This window comes from Diprion similis, chromosome 12 (assembly GCF_021155765.1).
Source record: "Diprion similis isolate iyDipSimi1 chromosome 12, iyDipSimi1.1, whole genome shotgun sequence".
In the NCBI taxonomy this organism is placed as follows: Eukaryota; Metazoa; Arthropoda; class Insecta; order Hymenoptera; family Diprionidae; genus Diprion; species Diprion similis.
In genome coordinates, this window is record NC_060116.1 from 7123661 (window position 1) to 7140117 (window position 16457).

Sequence of the window (16457 nt, forward strand, 5' to 3'; positions counted from 1 at the left end):
AATTATTCAATTCTGACCTTTGCGAAGCTTTCGAAGATTTATTCATTTCTTTATTCTTTTGTCTGTTTGAGAACTCCAAATGTTAAGCGTGTTTGAGCTTAGACATTGAAATCATATTTTTGAACCAACCACGAGCAAAAATTTATGTCTACATCGTATAAACAAATACGATTCGTATATATAATTTTAAATTTCGTGCGTCTAGTGGTTAATTCAAACGGCGTGACACACCTGTATAACCGCGATAAAAGCAAGATTTAAACAAAATGAGTAATATAAACAACACTGCATTTAAGGAAGAAAAAAAAAAAAATCAAACTTTAGCTTACGCCAATCGACGTTTGTTTGTTTTTTTTTTTTGTTTTTTTTTTTTTTTTTAATTACCCGATAGCGAATGTCGGAAAACAGACCATTAAATTCAGGAGCAATCATACCCGCAGTAAAATTAACAATACATATTTATCTCTAAAGTACAACGCTGCTTTCGTAATATTCGTACACAATACAGGTTTTTAACTTTACACGGAATAATTGGCCGCTGGTCACGCAGAAAAGGTAACTACTAACTAATAATTGGTAATAAAACATCAATACAATTGGCGGAAGTTATCCCCCTTTCTGCGTCATTGAATACGTCCAATTCTCTATCAATTATTAACTACTTAATGCACTTGACTTGGTAAAATGGTACATCATAATATTACATTACATGTTAATAAATTTTACACGCGATTATGTACTTGTATAAAAATTAACAGAATAGGGGCATGCTAGTTGCGGGTTGTTCGTTTTTCGTGAATCGTTTCACCACCTCTATATGCTACGAATATCATACAATTTTTTCTTCCTTCCTTCAGTTTTATCACGCAACGTGCATTTTACTTAGATATCTAAGATTGGCTAATAATTTTCATTTTTCTTTCTATATTTTATTATTATTTATTCCCTGCACTCCGAAAGCTGCAAGAATTTTATACTTTTGAGCCACTAAGTAGTTCCTTATTATTTACAGTGTCTAGGAAAAAAATTTGCTGCCGCAATCAACTTCACCTTTTCAAATGCTTTCACAATTCAATAGATCAATCGATTGTTAAATACTTCTATTTAACACAAAGCTGAAACATTCTTTTCTTTATTTCATAATAATAATAATAGTATAAAAGTTCTGGCAAGAAATTTACACCAATTTCAATATAAATATATAATAAATTACGTGAAATAAAGTATACAAATTTCGATTGTTGTTAGGGTTTTTTTTTCATTTAGACAAACGTGAACATGTCGCCAGTGAAAAATAGAACCTTTGTTCTTGAGGCATTCGCTGTGCAAGGTTTGTTCCCACAAAAAGACTCATACATTGTTCATTTGACTCATGCGATCGAATGAGAACGATTGATTCTGAAGAGTTCGGCTTAGATGCAAGCGAATGTCCTATAACAATTTTTTATCCCTCAGATTTCACGATAGGACAATGGCTATATTGGCACACGATTACATTTAAGTTTACGTTGTTAGATTAGGCGTGTACATGCAAATACATTTTGTTCTTTAAATTATGTCAACTTTTGATTAAATTTTGAAATTGTACAAGATCTTCCCGTCCGCATTTTGTAACTCTCAAAAATCAATGAACTCATTCGTATCCGTAAAAACTATATCATTAGATATAGAAACAAAATATTTTTGCATCCATATTATAGCATGCTAATCATTGTCGTGGTGACGCTATATCCGTATAGTAAGCTACTCATACTTTTCAGGCACAAAAAATTCTAAAATGCTAATTTGTATCGTCTAAGTATTAACGAATTATTACAGTTTTATTATTATGTACGCGCTTGTCTCACGAGTAAAGGACAGGTTAAAAATTTTCATTGGAATACACATATGCATATAACGATAATAATAATAATAGTATAATAATAAAATTAATAACAGCAAAGTACGCACCAGCACACCCCTGTACCTCCTCTCTTTACGCGGTATTCTAAAAAGGACGTCACACACAAGGAAACAATATCTAATTCATTATTATAATCTGAATATGTAATTCCCTTTACAATATATGTGTATGTATATAAATGGCCTACGATCATTCAAACTGCTTTCAATCTTCAATTAATTTTTTTTTTTGTTCTTGTGATCTGTAATCTCTGTCCTGTCACATTAACTAATTGTAAGATGTATTTTATTTCGAAAAAGAAGGATATGACGAGCAAGTAGTTCGAACCGAGAATTGGTGGTCGTAAAATTTGACCAAGTATCGTTAGATTTCTTTCTATTCTACAGATTTCGTAATTCAACTACTCTGCTGAATAACAGAGGTATAGAAGATATAACTTTCTATTTTTAGGTATAGTTCTCGTCTTCTGGCATACTCTAGTTTGCTGTTTTGTTATCTGTATACAATCATTGTTTATATTTCTAGATTTCTTTCTCTACAATTGGCACTTGATAAATCTTTTTTTCTCGTATGTATGAAAAGTTTTCTATAAAGTTTTACTATTCACCAAACAAACGTGAACTATATATTTGTAGAACTGTGATATGATTATAATACTTGAATTTCCGCGTTACTTACAGTTATATAAAAATGTAGCATGTTATTTTGCAAATAATACTTTCAAGCACAGATATTCGATGGAATTCTATCTTGTGGATTGATGAAAGTCTAATGCCCAATTAATAGCTGGATTCTGCTTTGTCGAAAAGTAAGCAATTCAATCATCAAGGCAACGATTACCAAGCTGTAGAACGGGAGTGAAAAAAATAAGCTTGTCAGGCAATACAAGTGGTGAATTTATGGGAAGATAATCATAAATTTTTCCAAGAGGAAGCACCGTAGATATTTTCAACTATGACTCACTTGCGATTTCCCCAAGTTACGCGAATTTCGGTGCTACCTATATCCTCATAGCGACATATCTATTTTATAAACAGCGATGATCGTGATTGCACACGTCTTTGTTATATAAACGGGATGCAATAAGTGTTGAATTCGTCGGTATGGTAACTAGATTTACTTAACGTTAATTCGGTGGAACCTATTTACCGAGTTCGGTGATTGTGTTCCATTGTCTCGCTATGCAAGTATTTTTTATTTTTTATTTATTATTATTATCGTAAAGTGTGCGCAACTAGAGTCTTCGGCACTTCAAGATAGACAGAGCATAATTACCGATCTCAGCCACTATTATGATGTATGACACAGTGTCGTGGGTGTTGACTAGTGAATTGAATTTAAAATATGCTCGTTTTTCGACGGGAATATATATGCCTATTAGTCGTGCTTCACTGAACCGGATGTCAAACGAGTGAACCCTCGCTTAAGGCACGACGATTGTTGATTGGAAAGATATAAAAATTAAGAAAAGACGAAAATTCTTGTTTCAATAGTGTTTTATTAACTTGCAATGCAAAAATTAGAATTAAAGTTACCCTTCAAGAGAATATATTATTATGCACCCATTATTGTTTACTTTTTATTTTATTTTATTTTATTTTATACATTTTTTTATTCCTTTAATTTGTATTTTTTTTTTATGTTTTATGTTTTTGCTGCTTTCCTCGTACGCACTTGGTTAGTGATACATTTGTTTAATATATTTATAAATAATATTATAAGTGAAATCACTTCTTTTTTTTATGTTTGCCATTTTTTCTATACACACGTTAAAGCACTGTGCCATACATTTCTATACGTTTATATCCACTTTTCTCTGTTGTATGTAATATCCAACATGTTTAATTTTAGTACATTGTCCTCTGAGTTCAATATTGAACAGCAGATGCTGCCATAATAAAATATAACAAACGTCAAATTTTTTTGATGTATCAGCATACCAACATAACACTTGTTTCTAAGTAAAACGTAAACACATCATGTAACATACTAAAATTTGAGTAACGTAACATCGTTTTTGTTTTGAATCGTCGTTATCTGTGAAGCTTACTAGGCTAAGCTGGCCATACTACGTATATTGTATCATTGACACAACCATCAATGAAAATTTCAATCATTTGTAGAAACGCCGTCATTGATATAAATTTCGAACAATTGATTCAATTAGAAATTAACTCATATTCACCAACATAAAAACGATAAATTCCAACACTGGTTTGGAGATAATAACAATAATTTACTGTACAAGTTTTAAATATGGTCTACGTATTACAAATAATCAAAAGTAGATAGAATAGCCGAAAATTTTAAACGTGAAATTTTCAATAAAATTAAAAGGAGTGCCAGTTATTTATTCGAAACCTGTTACAACCAACTTTTTACTGGAAGATTCCGTTAACAAAGGAAAAAGCAGAAGAAAGGACAAGCACAATTCAACAGTTCCGATGAGATGGAAAGGCCAACTTATCCTTGAAAATCATCAAGCTAATCGCATATTTTGCATATCTTCCATATTTTATCGCGAATCTGCGTCTCTATAATATCACAGAATACCAGAGAGAGAGTAAATACTTTAGATGCACATGGAACGACACATAAGCATTTGTTAAGTGTTAAAACGCCCCTGAAGTTGTTCCGTAAAAAGAATACCTTGTTAAGGCACGGGCATAAAGTAGTCCGATATTCACAGATTGAAATAAAAGTCAATTAAAAGGTCATGTGGATCTTTTTTGATATTTTACTATTTTTAATATTTGGCACAGAGTGTGATCAATGATTATCACCGCGTTCACCTATTTCCAGTTTTCTGTGATAAATATACCAGCTAGTAAATTTTCATTTAATCAATATTGATAATAATAAGTATAATAATTACACAACAAAATATTATTTAGAAGTGAAACATCACGGTTTGCCTGTACATATGTATCATCAAATGATCAATCATTAAACTAGCTTGATATTCTTCTTGAAATTGATGTTATCATGAATTACATTGAATATTATTATTTATTAATAACTATCGTTAAAATTATTAAAATATTTATATTACTCAATATACACAATCTGGACACAAATCACAAGCTTTGTTTACTTTTCCTTATTAGTCAATCGTTGATTCCCTTTTTCCTCAGCGTACTCTAGAGATTCCGAGTGTTTCAGGTAATTGTGTTTCCCATTAAGGAAATCCCCAATCACTTCAACCGATAACTTTGTTTTTACTCTTAGTTTGGCTTTTGGTGGCTAAGCCAGTGGCTTCGGAATTTCTGTATCAGTTGTGCCGGTGATACTTTTAAATGTTACTGTTATCCTATTTCATGGTACGGAACATGTGTGTGTATTATTATTATGTTTTATTGAGAAATGAAAATTACCTTTTTTAAAACAAAACTTCAAGCTTTTCAATATGTGTAAAAAACTCTAATTTTTTTAGCATTAAAAATAGGATATAGCAACGAAATGTTTGTGGACTACTCTTATCAGACCTCTGTATTGGATCAGCAATCAGTTTGATATGGTAAAACCAATGATGTACAGACTCTGATAATCGTGGGATAATAATTCTGAAAATTGTAATTCTTTACTTGTTATATGTTTCCGCAACTTCGTATGTCTTTCTTTTTATTTTTGTGTTTAGTTTTTGGCTGAACTGCTTACGAATTTATTAGCTTTATCCTCAGACTCTCACTCACATAACTACTGGACACTTTTGGACGCGCGTATTATATTATTTATAGCTTAGTATTTTTCTCTGGACAGTCTTGGACGTAGACGCAGCTTATTATACGATACAGGACAGAGTCCTTTCTTTTTCTTTATACGATAGGATTGTCTTTCGTGCTTGGTAATTGCTTTGTGAATTACGTATCCAGTTACTTATAACGAAAACTTTTTCGCTGTTACCGGATATACAATATCAAACCTTGCCAAACATTGCCTAACAAGTGGATCCCGTTGTTCTTTCATGGATGCAGTTGAGCAGAATCTATGGCCTCTGATTTAAAATCAAATACGAAAGTAATGAGCATTTTAGGGTAAGTTAAAAATGCCGGGACAAAAACAGCTCAAACCGTCGCAATGTCTTCGGGGACGTTTCTGCAGGAACAATTTTAATTAACCTTGGAGTTTGCCGAGAAAATGCACACTTGGCAATAACGTCGACAGCAGCGTATTAACAACCGAGAAGAGTAGAAGGGATAAGTGTTTGAGCTTATGTCAGTAGTGCAAACTGCCTGCACCCCCGCTGCCATATTGAGAATCATAATCATGAACCAGCCGCTTTATGTGACTCAGCTTGTCGTGGAGATAGTGAAACCGCCTCTTGGTCTGCTGATGATCCGGATCATTTTTGATCTCGTTATACTCGGAAAATATTTGGCTCTTGATTTCCTGCACATAAAATTAATACTTCATTGTAAAGTGATCGTGAAATTTCTATGCCTGGATGAAAGTTCAGCTTCAATAATTCAACGAGCTTTCTTTTTCAGTGCAGTTCACCGTTTGGAGAAGAATTTATTGAATACGTTCTTTGAACGATACAAGAAATTCCAATATTTTCCAATTTCAACAGTCTCAAATCCCAACATTTGCAATATTGCCAAAGTAGCATACAATAGCATGTAGGATAAAAAAAATTTCAGATGACTTGAGAACACTTTTATGCTTATCGCAGACTGAAATGAATAGCATCGCAGACTATCACGAATAGCAAAATAGATATGTACATTATGTATTGTTGTATAAAACGGACGGGAATTTAGATTTTCCTCCGTTAATATGTTACAATAAATTATAGGCTGAGAATTACGAATAATGAATTAAACTGACCGAATATTTAGTCTCGTTTCCAGATTCAAGCTCTTTCCTTAAATGTTCTTCAAGCTGCGCAAATCGTTTCGAAACCTTGGTCACTTGCGTGTGTAAACGCCTGTACTCATCGTAGTCCGCACTAAACTCTGCCTTGTAACGTCTTTTTTGCTCGTTGCTGCTGATTGTCGTGAAGTACCTGTCGTTCGATGTATGTTGAGAAATAAAAAAATTCTAATTAAACTAATTATAGAAAGATATCGAAGGTCTCAGTACAGCTGTATAACGAGCAAATTGAAATCTCTACATTGACAACATACCAGCTTTACTGCGTTTTTCCACAAATAATCATACAACATTTTGCAAACAGATAGGGTAATTTAAAATTGAAAAAATTCTAAATACAAGAAAATTTTCAGCAATAGTAACTTACGTGAGGTAGTCTGGAAATTCCGTTGTCTTGCTGTTCTCAGATCGGGGGGGTGAAGTACGTCCAGATCCCGAGTTAATATGCCCTGAATTGCCATTTGTATTTCCGATGTAACTATTGCCACTGTGAGTCGTAACTTCAAAATTCGAAGATCCACCACTATTTACACTTCTCCCCCGTTCTCTCTCGCGCTCCCTTTCTCTCTCTCGTTCCCTCTCCCTCTCCCGCTCTCTTTCCCGCTCTCTCTCCCTCTCCCTTTCTCTCTCTCTTTCCCTCTCCCTTTCCCTCTCTCTTTCCCTCCCTCGGTCGTCCCGATCTCGCCTATCACTGGCGCTTGGACTACCCCCGAAGTTGGCACCACCACTCCCTCGCACAAAATTCACAACACCGCTATCAACACTGCTCAATTTATTACTGTTACCATTATGGTTATTTATAATGTTATTATGGGTTAGACTACTATGCGAATTATGGCTGTTTAGATTGCTAGGTGCGCTATGAATGTCCTCACAGTCACTGGATGGCGTCAGGCACGATTTGCTGACACTATAGCTGCTTCGAAGCACATCACTGTTTGTTCTCTCCGTGCGATAATCGCGTTCGCGTTGCTGTCTCGGATCCCAGCTGTTGTTATTACTACTACCACCACCACCACCACCTGATGTCCTTCCATTGTCCACAGCAGCCGATCCATTGTTGCTCGTTGTGGAAATACTCGGTTCTGGTTTACGGTAGTGAGATATTCGGGGTCTCTTGGTTGGGAGCCCGTCATTTCCTTGGAAGTAGCCTGGTCTCTTTGAGCCCATTATACTCGGAGGTGGCGCTGTTATCCCTGGAGGTGAACCCGGATGCGTAGAGTTTGGCGACTGACCACTACCTGTTCAAACAAAATAAAAACCAAATGAGTTTTTTCATCTTTTCGAGTCACTCTTCGTAAAACCCAAAAATGAAGATTTGTAAACGTAACTTGAGAATTGAGAGACATACGTTTCTATCTAAGAAAATTCATCGAGAAGAATGTTTAAAAATTACCAAGCATTGAGCTTTTTTGTAACGATCAACATTATCTGTTTAACTTTGTTTGTCAATATCAAGAATCAAGTTTCAAATTTGATTTTATGAAATTTCAACCATCGTTAACTTCTCTACACATTTGAATTGACGTATCCTTGTATTAATTATACAATCGCTGAAGCAACAGATATGCTTCTATTATTTGCAGTAAGAAACAACTTTAGTTCTATGAAGGAATTTCGATAATATTACCAAATTTATTTCAAGTTTGGTAAAACCTAGTAACTGCTGATAAATATTCAGTAAGTGAATATCACTTACCACAAGAGCCCCCATCACTAGAGCCTGGTGGCGTTAGGTTTTGCGGTTTGCGGCGTTTCAGCATTGTCTTTTCTTGTTCGGTATAATAGGGCCAATCTTCTTGCACGTCGTTCCACACATGCCGATGCAGATGATAAGTATTATCGCGCATGTAAGCTACCTGCTTCAGCACCGTTGTAATTATAGTTTTTTCTCGGTCTCTGATACCCTCTGAAATAAAAATACAACAACAAATGATGAATTTGCGTACATTTTACTGCTGTTCTATGGTTATATTGAGCTAGCAGGGTAAATCAGAATTACAAAATGTCAAATCTAACTTCTCGAAAGTAAAAATTTGACCCCAGACTGCTACCGTGTTATTAAACTACATGTGGAGCTTACAATATTTACACATACAACATTAAAGTTAGGTAATAATACAGCTTTACGTAATACCTCTGTGAATGCGTTCCAGCAACTCGGGCTTCTTGTATGGCCTCAAAGCGAGGAGGTGAATAAGTCTTTCTCTGTTGGACAAACGAAGAAATAACATTACGAATTAATGAATTTGAAACGTAGTGTTTTTTTTTCTCCTTTCTCATTCATACCTAATGTTCAATTCCATAAGCATTTTTGTCAAAATAATTTATGCTCTCAAGGTGAACAACAACCATTAATATTTCTTTTCACTTATGCATCGCCAAGACTTGAATAAAGTCCTCAACAACATTAGGAAAAATAATCAATTAAAAGATATCAAAATTTCAAAATTAGTTGCGATAAATTTCACATACTTAAGGGGCCTTCGCATAATGTCAGACATCTTTTTCTCGGGTTGAGCACGGGCAGCAGGAGGTGGATTGTTGCTGGGGGCGGGTTTGTACGAAGAAAGGCGTGATTGAGTGGTGGATGACGATGGCAAGATACCGGAGGAGTTCGAAACCGTCATCGGTGGTTCTCGTACCCTCGGAAGTGCTGATGATGGTACAGTTCTTCCAGTCCCTCCTTTTACTTTGACCTTTACTTTCCGCCCGATATCCGGCCCATTGGGTTTTATTTCCCTTGTGCTGTTGAATATCAATTGAAAATTAAACGATCTCTCTTCTTTAACGTCAAATAAAACTATAACTACACATTATCCACATTAAAATTTCGAAATTTCGAAAATTTGCATCATTATCTGTCTTCTTCAGTCGACCTTTTGATAACCTGAGCCTATATTCACTTTCAGGCAAACATTAAAAATGCTATTCTCGAACAAGTAATGCAGAATAATTCCATCGCCAAGGCTATAATAATTCTGATAATTACTCTTGCATTATTATACATAAGTTATCGTATTATTATCGAAGTCTTCTGAATAATACTGAAGTAAAACGATACAACAACGGAATATTATTTGGATCACTTAAGCACGTATACAATATTGTATCTGCTACATCACAGCTGAGCCTTATAATGAAGTTGCTGCTGCTGCACATGTCAAGCAAGCACTTGTAGCCTTGACAGTGTCGGCTCTAAATAAATTAGCACTCCAAGTGCAGTGTCAATAGATTGATTCCTGAATATCATTGCAGTATCGTGAATGCATGTGCATACGAGTGCGATACTGCCAGACTCAAGTCAGCACCACCGTAGGAGCGCAGATAAGCAGCTTGCGAACGTATAAACTTAAATAAAAACAAAAACAAAAAGAAAAATAAAAAAAAAATTCGTAAACTTTCCTCACCATTTATTTTTGTGGTTCTCCTCTGCAACAGCCATCCGAACCCTGGTAGCCTCGTATACGTCATCCTTCGCCTGTATCCGCATTTTACACGGCAGCGTGCCGAGGCTTTCCAAACTCCTGTTGATGCAAAGGGGGAACATTGAGTAAATAAATGACTAACTGCTCATCGAACGGAATGTCTAACGTCACCATCACGATGTTGCCCGAATTAAGTGGTCAACAAGTATCATTCCACAGGTATTATAACGTTAACCCAGGTAAATAATACTCCTGATTCCAATGTTTCGTTGATTATATTTGCGTGAAAACTTACTTCGTCCCGGTCTGTTGTACGCATTCGAAACTCCCCTGCGGTCCCTCGATGTCCTGATTGCCGGAAAGGCTGAAGGTGAATCCCGCTGTTCCATGGCTGGATTGTGACGATGGAAAGGATAGTTGCTGTAATTGGAAAGAAAGAAGCTTGTGAGCAACGTGTGATTTCCGTTAACGCTGACATCATCGATTGTAATCAAAGAATTTTTTTATTTTCATGTCATATCGGTTTCGTATTTTTCAAAACTTTTTCCCTGCCACTGCTTCTAAACTTATCTCCTTTCTTTCCGGAGACTCGCGAGCCAAAAACTCTTCTGCTTTTCCTGTTAGTTTATTTCAAAAACTTATCGCAAAGGTTGATATTAAAATCAAACCGGGCCTGTAATAATTATATTATTATACTTGCGAACGATGAATCGTGAAACCGTGTGAACGGCTTGGTAAAATTTAAGAGGAATACAGAAATGCAATTACTGTCTCATTTCGTCTCGGATAAAATGTGAAATCTGCGAAGGTGGCGCGATTCCCGTGGGACGCAGATTCAATCTGAAACTGCACACAAAAGTCCCCTTCGTGCGGGTTTAACCCCGCAGGAACCTATTTCATTCTCCTGCGTTCCTTCGATATTGAAGATACTGTCGTTTTCAACGTGTATTTGCAGTTTCTCATCGATTTTCACGACAGAAATTCACCGTCACCGAGTGTTACTTTTATTCGCTTAACGCGTATAGATAACGGATAAAAAACGCAGCGCTGATTACAACAGGATATGTGTTTGATCTATATCATCTTTCTAAATACGAATCGATGAATATAGTCGTACTGATCAGAATTGCAGATAATATACCATTTCAATAATTGGAACGCATTGATTGAAAGAAAAGTCACTAGTTTAAGGGTAAACGATCAAGGTGTTGTCTGTATTAATAGGAAAAAAAGTGTTTTGAAAAAAGCGCGGACTGTCTGAACAATTTGCATAGCGAAACTGTAACTGATTATTCAAGTTCAGAGATATCATCTGTTGAAAGATCGATCGAAATTCGTATCCGATGTTTCGTTTGTTGAAAATAAACAATGACAAATATCATTACTAGTAGAAATTGGCCAGACTTTAATTATCAACATTAGAGACCAGTCTAATTAATCCGCATCCGGGAATTTCGCAAATCGATAGAGATCTTTGCCAAATCATCGGATAACTGATGTACTACGATAAGAAATGTTGTGATCATGCTCTTGGTGATCATCGAAGTACATACCAAACCGTTTGAAATATTTTTTCTTTCAAATGACGATGAATAATCAGTTTTAGGCAGTAAAATTAAAATAACAGCCGATGTATGACAGGAAGAAAATTCAGTGATCCACTTTGGTGAATAGTGAGGATATTCCGGCTGCGCAAGACTAATAAGCGAAGTAAATAATTCCATCCGGTGAATCTGACGTTGCGACCGGAAGTAGAGCGGGAGAAAAACTCGTCAACGACAGTGACCTTCGAATATTGTTCGGAAACATCCGTCAACTGCTTTATTGGGTTACAGATAGACGTCGGTTGATTTTTTACGGATCATCTGTCGCATTTGACGTCATGCCGATCTGCATACAATGATCGCAGTTTGAACGCATATTATTGCGCAATCGGTAATGATTACGCCTTTGGAATTGACAAATGTATTCAAGTATCGAGAGCCAGGCAGTTGCAGCGAGTCTTGGACATGATTTCATTCATCTTATTTCGTTCCGTTCTTGGAGGTATGCATTCCTTAGAAATCTTAAGACAAGCCAACATTTGTTAAATACATTTCGCTGAAGTTGACCGATTTTTACGCTCATGGAAAAGCAATTTGAAATCGTTTCTGCGAAACGAACAGGCTAAAAATATACGGAAAAGTCATTCCGTAATCCAAAATCAGAATTCGTGACATCAGCCAACAACGTTTCTCGATTTTTTTTTCATCGCCCATTCAAATCAAGGATATCAATTTTTTTCGTCATCTCATTTTCCACCGCGTAAATATATTTAACGTTTATATCTATGCGGCAGTAAAAGTGCGTACCTACAACACACGACTACAGTTCAAGTGAGTCCGTAAGAGTCTCGTTGCGATTAGGATTACAAATTTTGCCAACCTACGCCACAGAAGCGCGTCATTAAACGCGGTAGGAGTAATTGAAACGAAATATTCATCGGTTCATATCGCGTGATGGAACTTGAATGAAAAATTTCGTATTAAGAGGAACGTGATTCTTGGTCACGAATTCTTTTGACTCTCGGCGGTATAATCTCGCTCTCTTCTCACGAGTCGACTCAATTATGCAGTCGAGAGGGAACCGGGTCGGGTCTCTCTCTTACCGAAAACTTGAATACCGAAGGAATGCGATATGAAAGTTTCGTGAAGGGAGACGAGAGAAATTTTATACTTGTACAAAGCGGCGTCTGTCTGCCTTCGGCTTATTACACGCGTTTCGATTCATATTATATCTCTATATACCTGGTACACGGTATCCTAATTTTTACAAGCATGCCTATCACAGTTCTTGTGCCATCTATAACACAGCATATTGACAATATGGCGACGATAAAATATCCTTCGTTTCTGCAGTCACATCATATCATAGATCCCTCGATAGTCTAGAAGATCTTCAAACTGCATGCCAGCGGTTAACCAACGTTGTAGGTACAGCCGCAGCAGTAATTTCAAGGATTATATATTCGACGTCGTGTGATTCACCCGCTACAACCGCACACGTTTCCTCTAATTAGTACTCAATCAATAACAATCCTAGGCAGCGGTGCCAAAGTCTCAGCCAACGGGTCCGGACGGCAGGGCCAGATAGATAGAAGAAGAAGCTCCACTCACGCGAACCTTTTATTATTTTAGCTTCGAGGACTCGAAAATAAATTCCTCGTTATAACCGCGTCGCTATACTTATAACTTCGCAGAAATAATCTCACACTGACGATGAGATAAATATCTTGGCTACATGGGACAGGTATATAGTGTAATGTAACAACGGAGTGGATACATCAGCAGTCGTTCTCTCCCAGCTCGGAGAAATATCCGTTTTTCTTTATTTATTTATTTTCCTTTTTACTTTGTATTTTTTTTATATGTAAAAATGCAAAACGTCTATATACAATGATGTAATAAGATATATATATTTGTTGCGTAGATAGTATAGCGGGTTGCAATTAGTCTCGCCATAAAATGATGCTACGAATCACGATTACCTGTATAATAATGAATGTAATTATTTGTTATCACGAGAAATCAAAATAAATATTATATATTACATATCCATATCCGACAAATTTTTCCAAGTACCGTCAAAACGATTTCAAAACTTTTCTTTCAACTCGACCTAATAGTAAAAGAATAATCGAATCAACTTACTAATCGTAGCGGATGGTGATGAAAATGAGTATTCCGTTTACAAGTAATTCATGCGAATCAATAACGTTTTTTTTTTTTTTTTATTTATTAAACAATAATCGATTATTTGAGTATATGTTTGATTATCATAAACATATATTCAAAACTCTGTATCGGAATCGGTACTAAGCGTAAAAAATTGGAATTCGGCTATCCGACGAAGTAGGATCCAAGGTGGAATCACCCTTGTTAATTCGATCGAAGACGAAGAAGAGATAGGAGCCGGTGTGCAGCAGCAGCGTGCAGAGCGGGGGCGTGGATGTCGAAAATAGACGGCATTCCTATGACAGGGCCAATTGCCAACCCCTGTTATATTACAGGCACGCGGCGTAGAGTCGGTACCAAAAATCGAATTCCTCCACTCATCGGACACTAGGATGACTAATATGAGGATCGCGATTGATCGGTGAGTCGACGGAGGCTTTTGCATCGGCGAACCGGTATATACACGTGTGTGTGTGTATATAATATATATACACACATAATGGTTTTGTTTATATATATATATATATATATATATATATAATACATATAACACCTTTTTTTTGTAAATAATTTGAACATTTGAACATATATATATATATATATATGTATTTCCATAATTTTCGTTTTTTCATAGATTCTTGTTTTGCAATGTACCTTCGAAGGAAGTGAACGTGCAGGCGTTGAACGCAGTCTATAAAAGCGACTCGATACCTGTGATCTTTGATTTTATGCCAGCTGCGTGGCCGCTTTCACTAGCTGTCGATGTCAACCTTGTGGTGGTTTTACCTGCCGCAAGCCGATCGTGCAGCAGCACACAGAGTTTGTTCTACCTTTTGCCAACCGCACAATCACGCACGCACACCATTCCTCTCCCCGATCCCGTGCCTTTCGACACGCGCACGAACCCAACCATCGTCCATGTGTCAGACACACATGTTTACATATACAAGGTAGGTGTACCAGCTGCGAGTGTCGCAGAGCGCTGCCACGATATTCCTATCTAGCCATGTGTGTGTGTGTGCGCGCGCGTGTGTGTGTGTGTGTACATACATAAACCTAATAACGATTCAGCCTCTCCGTTCACCTTCTCCGTCGCAAACTGCCTGGCTGAAAACAGCTTAAAATAGATAGAATTTACTAAGAAACTGAACGAGCTGATGGGGAAAACGAACGAAAAGAAAAGGAAAAACACCGTCGAGGTGGAAGCAGAAAATTCAGACGATTATTTGGTTCCTTTCTATTCTCTGCGGTATCGTACATGGTCGTGTATGTATATATATATATACACATATGTGAGTGCGCGTGTGTGTCTGTGATACAGTTTTCTCACTTTTCTTAGCCTGCACTCCTTAATTCACTCCGACTTATATATAATATATAGCACATATAATATACATATATTATACATATATAATTATAATATTTTATGTTATAGCCACGACTTTTCCACTCGACATTTTGCCTGGTACCTGGTGCGAGGACGCGGCCGGATTTCTTGCGGCGTTACATAGACCAAGAGATATTCAAATTAGAAACAAATTGCTTCGCATATGTTGTACGATAGCTGCGTATTCCGTAACGACCGAGAGCGAGGATAAAATAGTTCATCTATCGATTATAAAACATACCTATTATAAGTATACACATAAGATGTATTCTGCTGAAAAGGAATGCCAACACGTTTGCCGCGTTTGTTTAAAAGAAATATATTTCAATAATTGTTAATGCTTGTCGTCATTACGCCATGCCGAATAATAGATTCGCATTCAAAGCATCAACCTCGGAACATACAAATTTTTATAAATTTCTCGTGCTGATTTCCCGCTCCCAAGATCCCGGATGTAGGAAATTTGTCGTCGTTTGAATATAGATTGGTAAGTATGAAAAAGATAAATAACAAGGAGAGAAAAAAAGATGGAGAGAAGGAAAGAAAGAGAGAAAGAGAGAAAGAGAGAGGAACGGAATGGAAAAAACGAAGTCGAATTTGTTCTCGCTCTAGCTACCGCGAACTGGAGTTCCAATTATAAGACCAGAGAAGCACGATAGCGTTACTCGGTATCGCGACAATCGGCAATGACTGCAATATGGCACAGCCAGCGTAGCAAGCAGGCCGTTGTACTATACCTAGCAACAATAAGTAGGTACGTGGTGGCCCTGGTGAAGAACGAACAACGATTTGGCACAAGGTCGAATCACCCAAAGCCGTCGAAAGAGCAAAATTTCCCCCGAAATGCGACATTTTTGCGAATCGTGTCAATCTTGATCGAACTCTTTCGAACTTTGGTAGAATTTCCGAAACCCTTAACAGTCGCAGCTTGTATCCCTAAAGTGAGTATTTAAACTAAAATAAAAAAAAAAAAAAAAAAAAATACCCTGAAACATGTATTTAAATTCACAATAGAACGAGGAGTAAAAAAAAATTTCGCCGTAATACCGGAAGTATACAGACACTTCCGTCTCATATGTACCGCATACGTTAAACTCCGTATCCACACACGTGTTGGTGAATAAATGACAGTATTACGTATAGCTTAAAACACG

General features: G+C 36.5%; 1 protein-coding gene across 2 annotated transcripts in view; it reads right to left on the bottom strand.

Moving 5' to 3' along the window:
• Positions 1-3119: 3119 nt before the first annotated feature.
• Positions 3120-16457, bottom strand: part of LOC124413266 (RNA polymerase II elongation factor Ell) — a 75094-nt gene continuing 61756 nt past the window's right edge. For both annotated transcript variants that reach the window (XM_046893745.1, XM_046893744.1), the window contains 8 exons: positions 10499-10623; positions 10186-10302; positions 9251-9523; positions 8913-8983; positions 8475-8684; positions 7143-8016; positions 6731-6908; positions 3120-6292 (listed from right to left, as the gene is read on the bottom strand). In XM_046893745.1, the coding sequence (XP_046749701.1) occupies positions 6119-6292; positions 6731-6908; positions 7143-8016; positions 8475-8684; positions 8913-8983; positions 9251-9523; positions 10186-10302; positions 10499-10623 (2022 nt within the window). In that variant the 3' untranslated portion in view covers positions 3120-6118. The remainder of the gene's footprint in view (positions 6293-6730; positions 6909-7142; positions 8017-8474; positions 8685-8912; positions 8984-9250; positions 9524-10185; positions 10303-10498; positions 10624-16457) is intronic.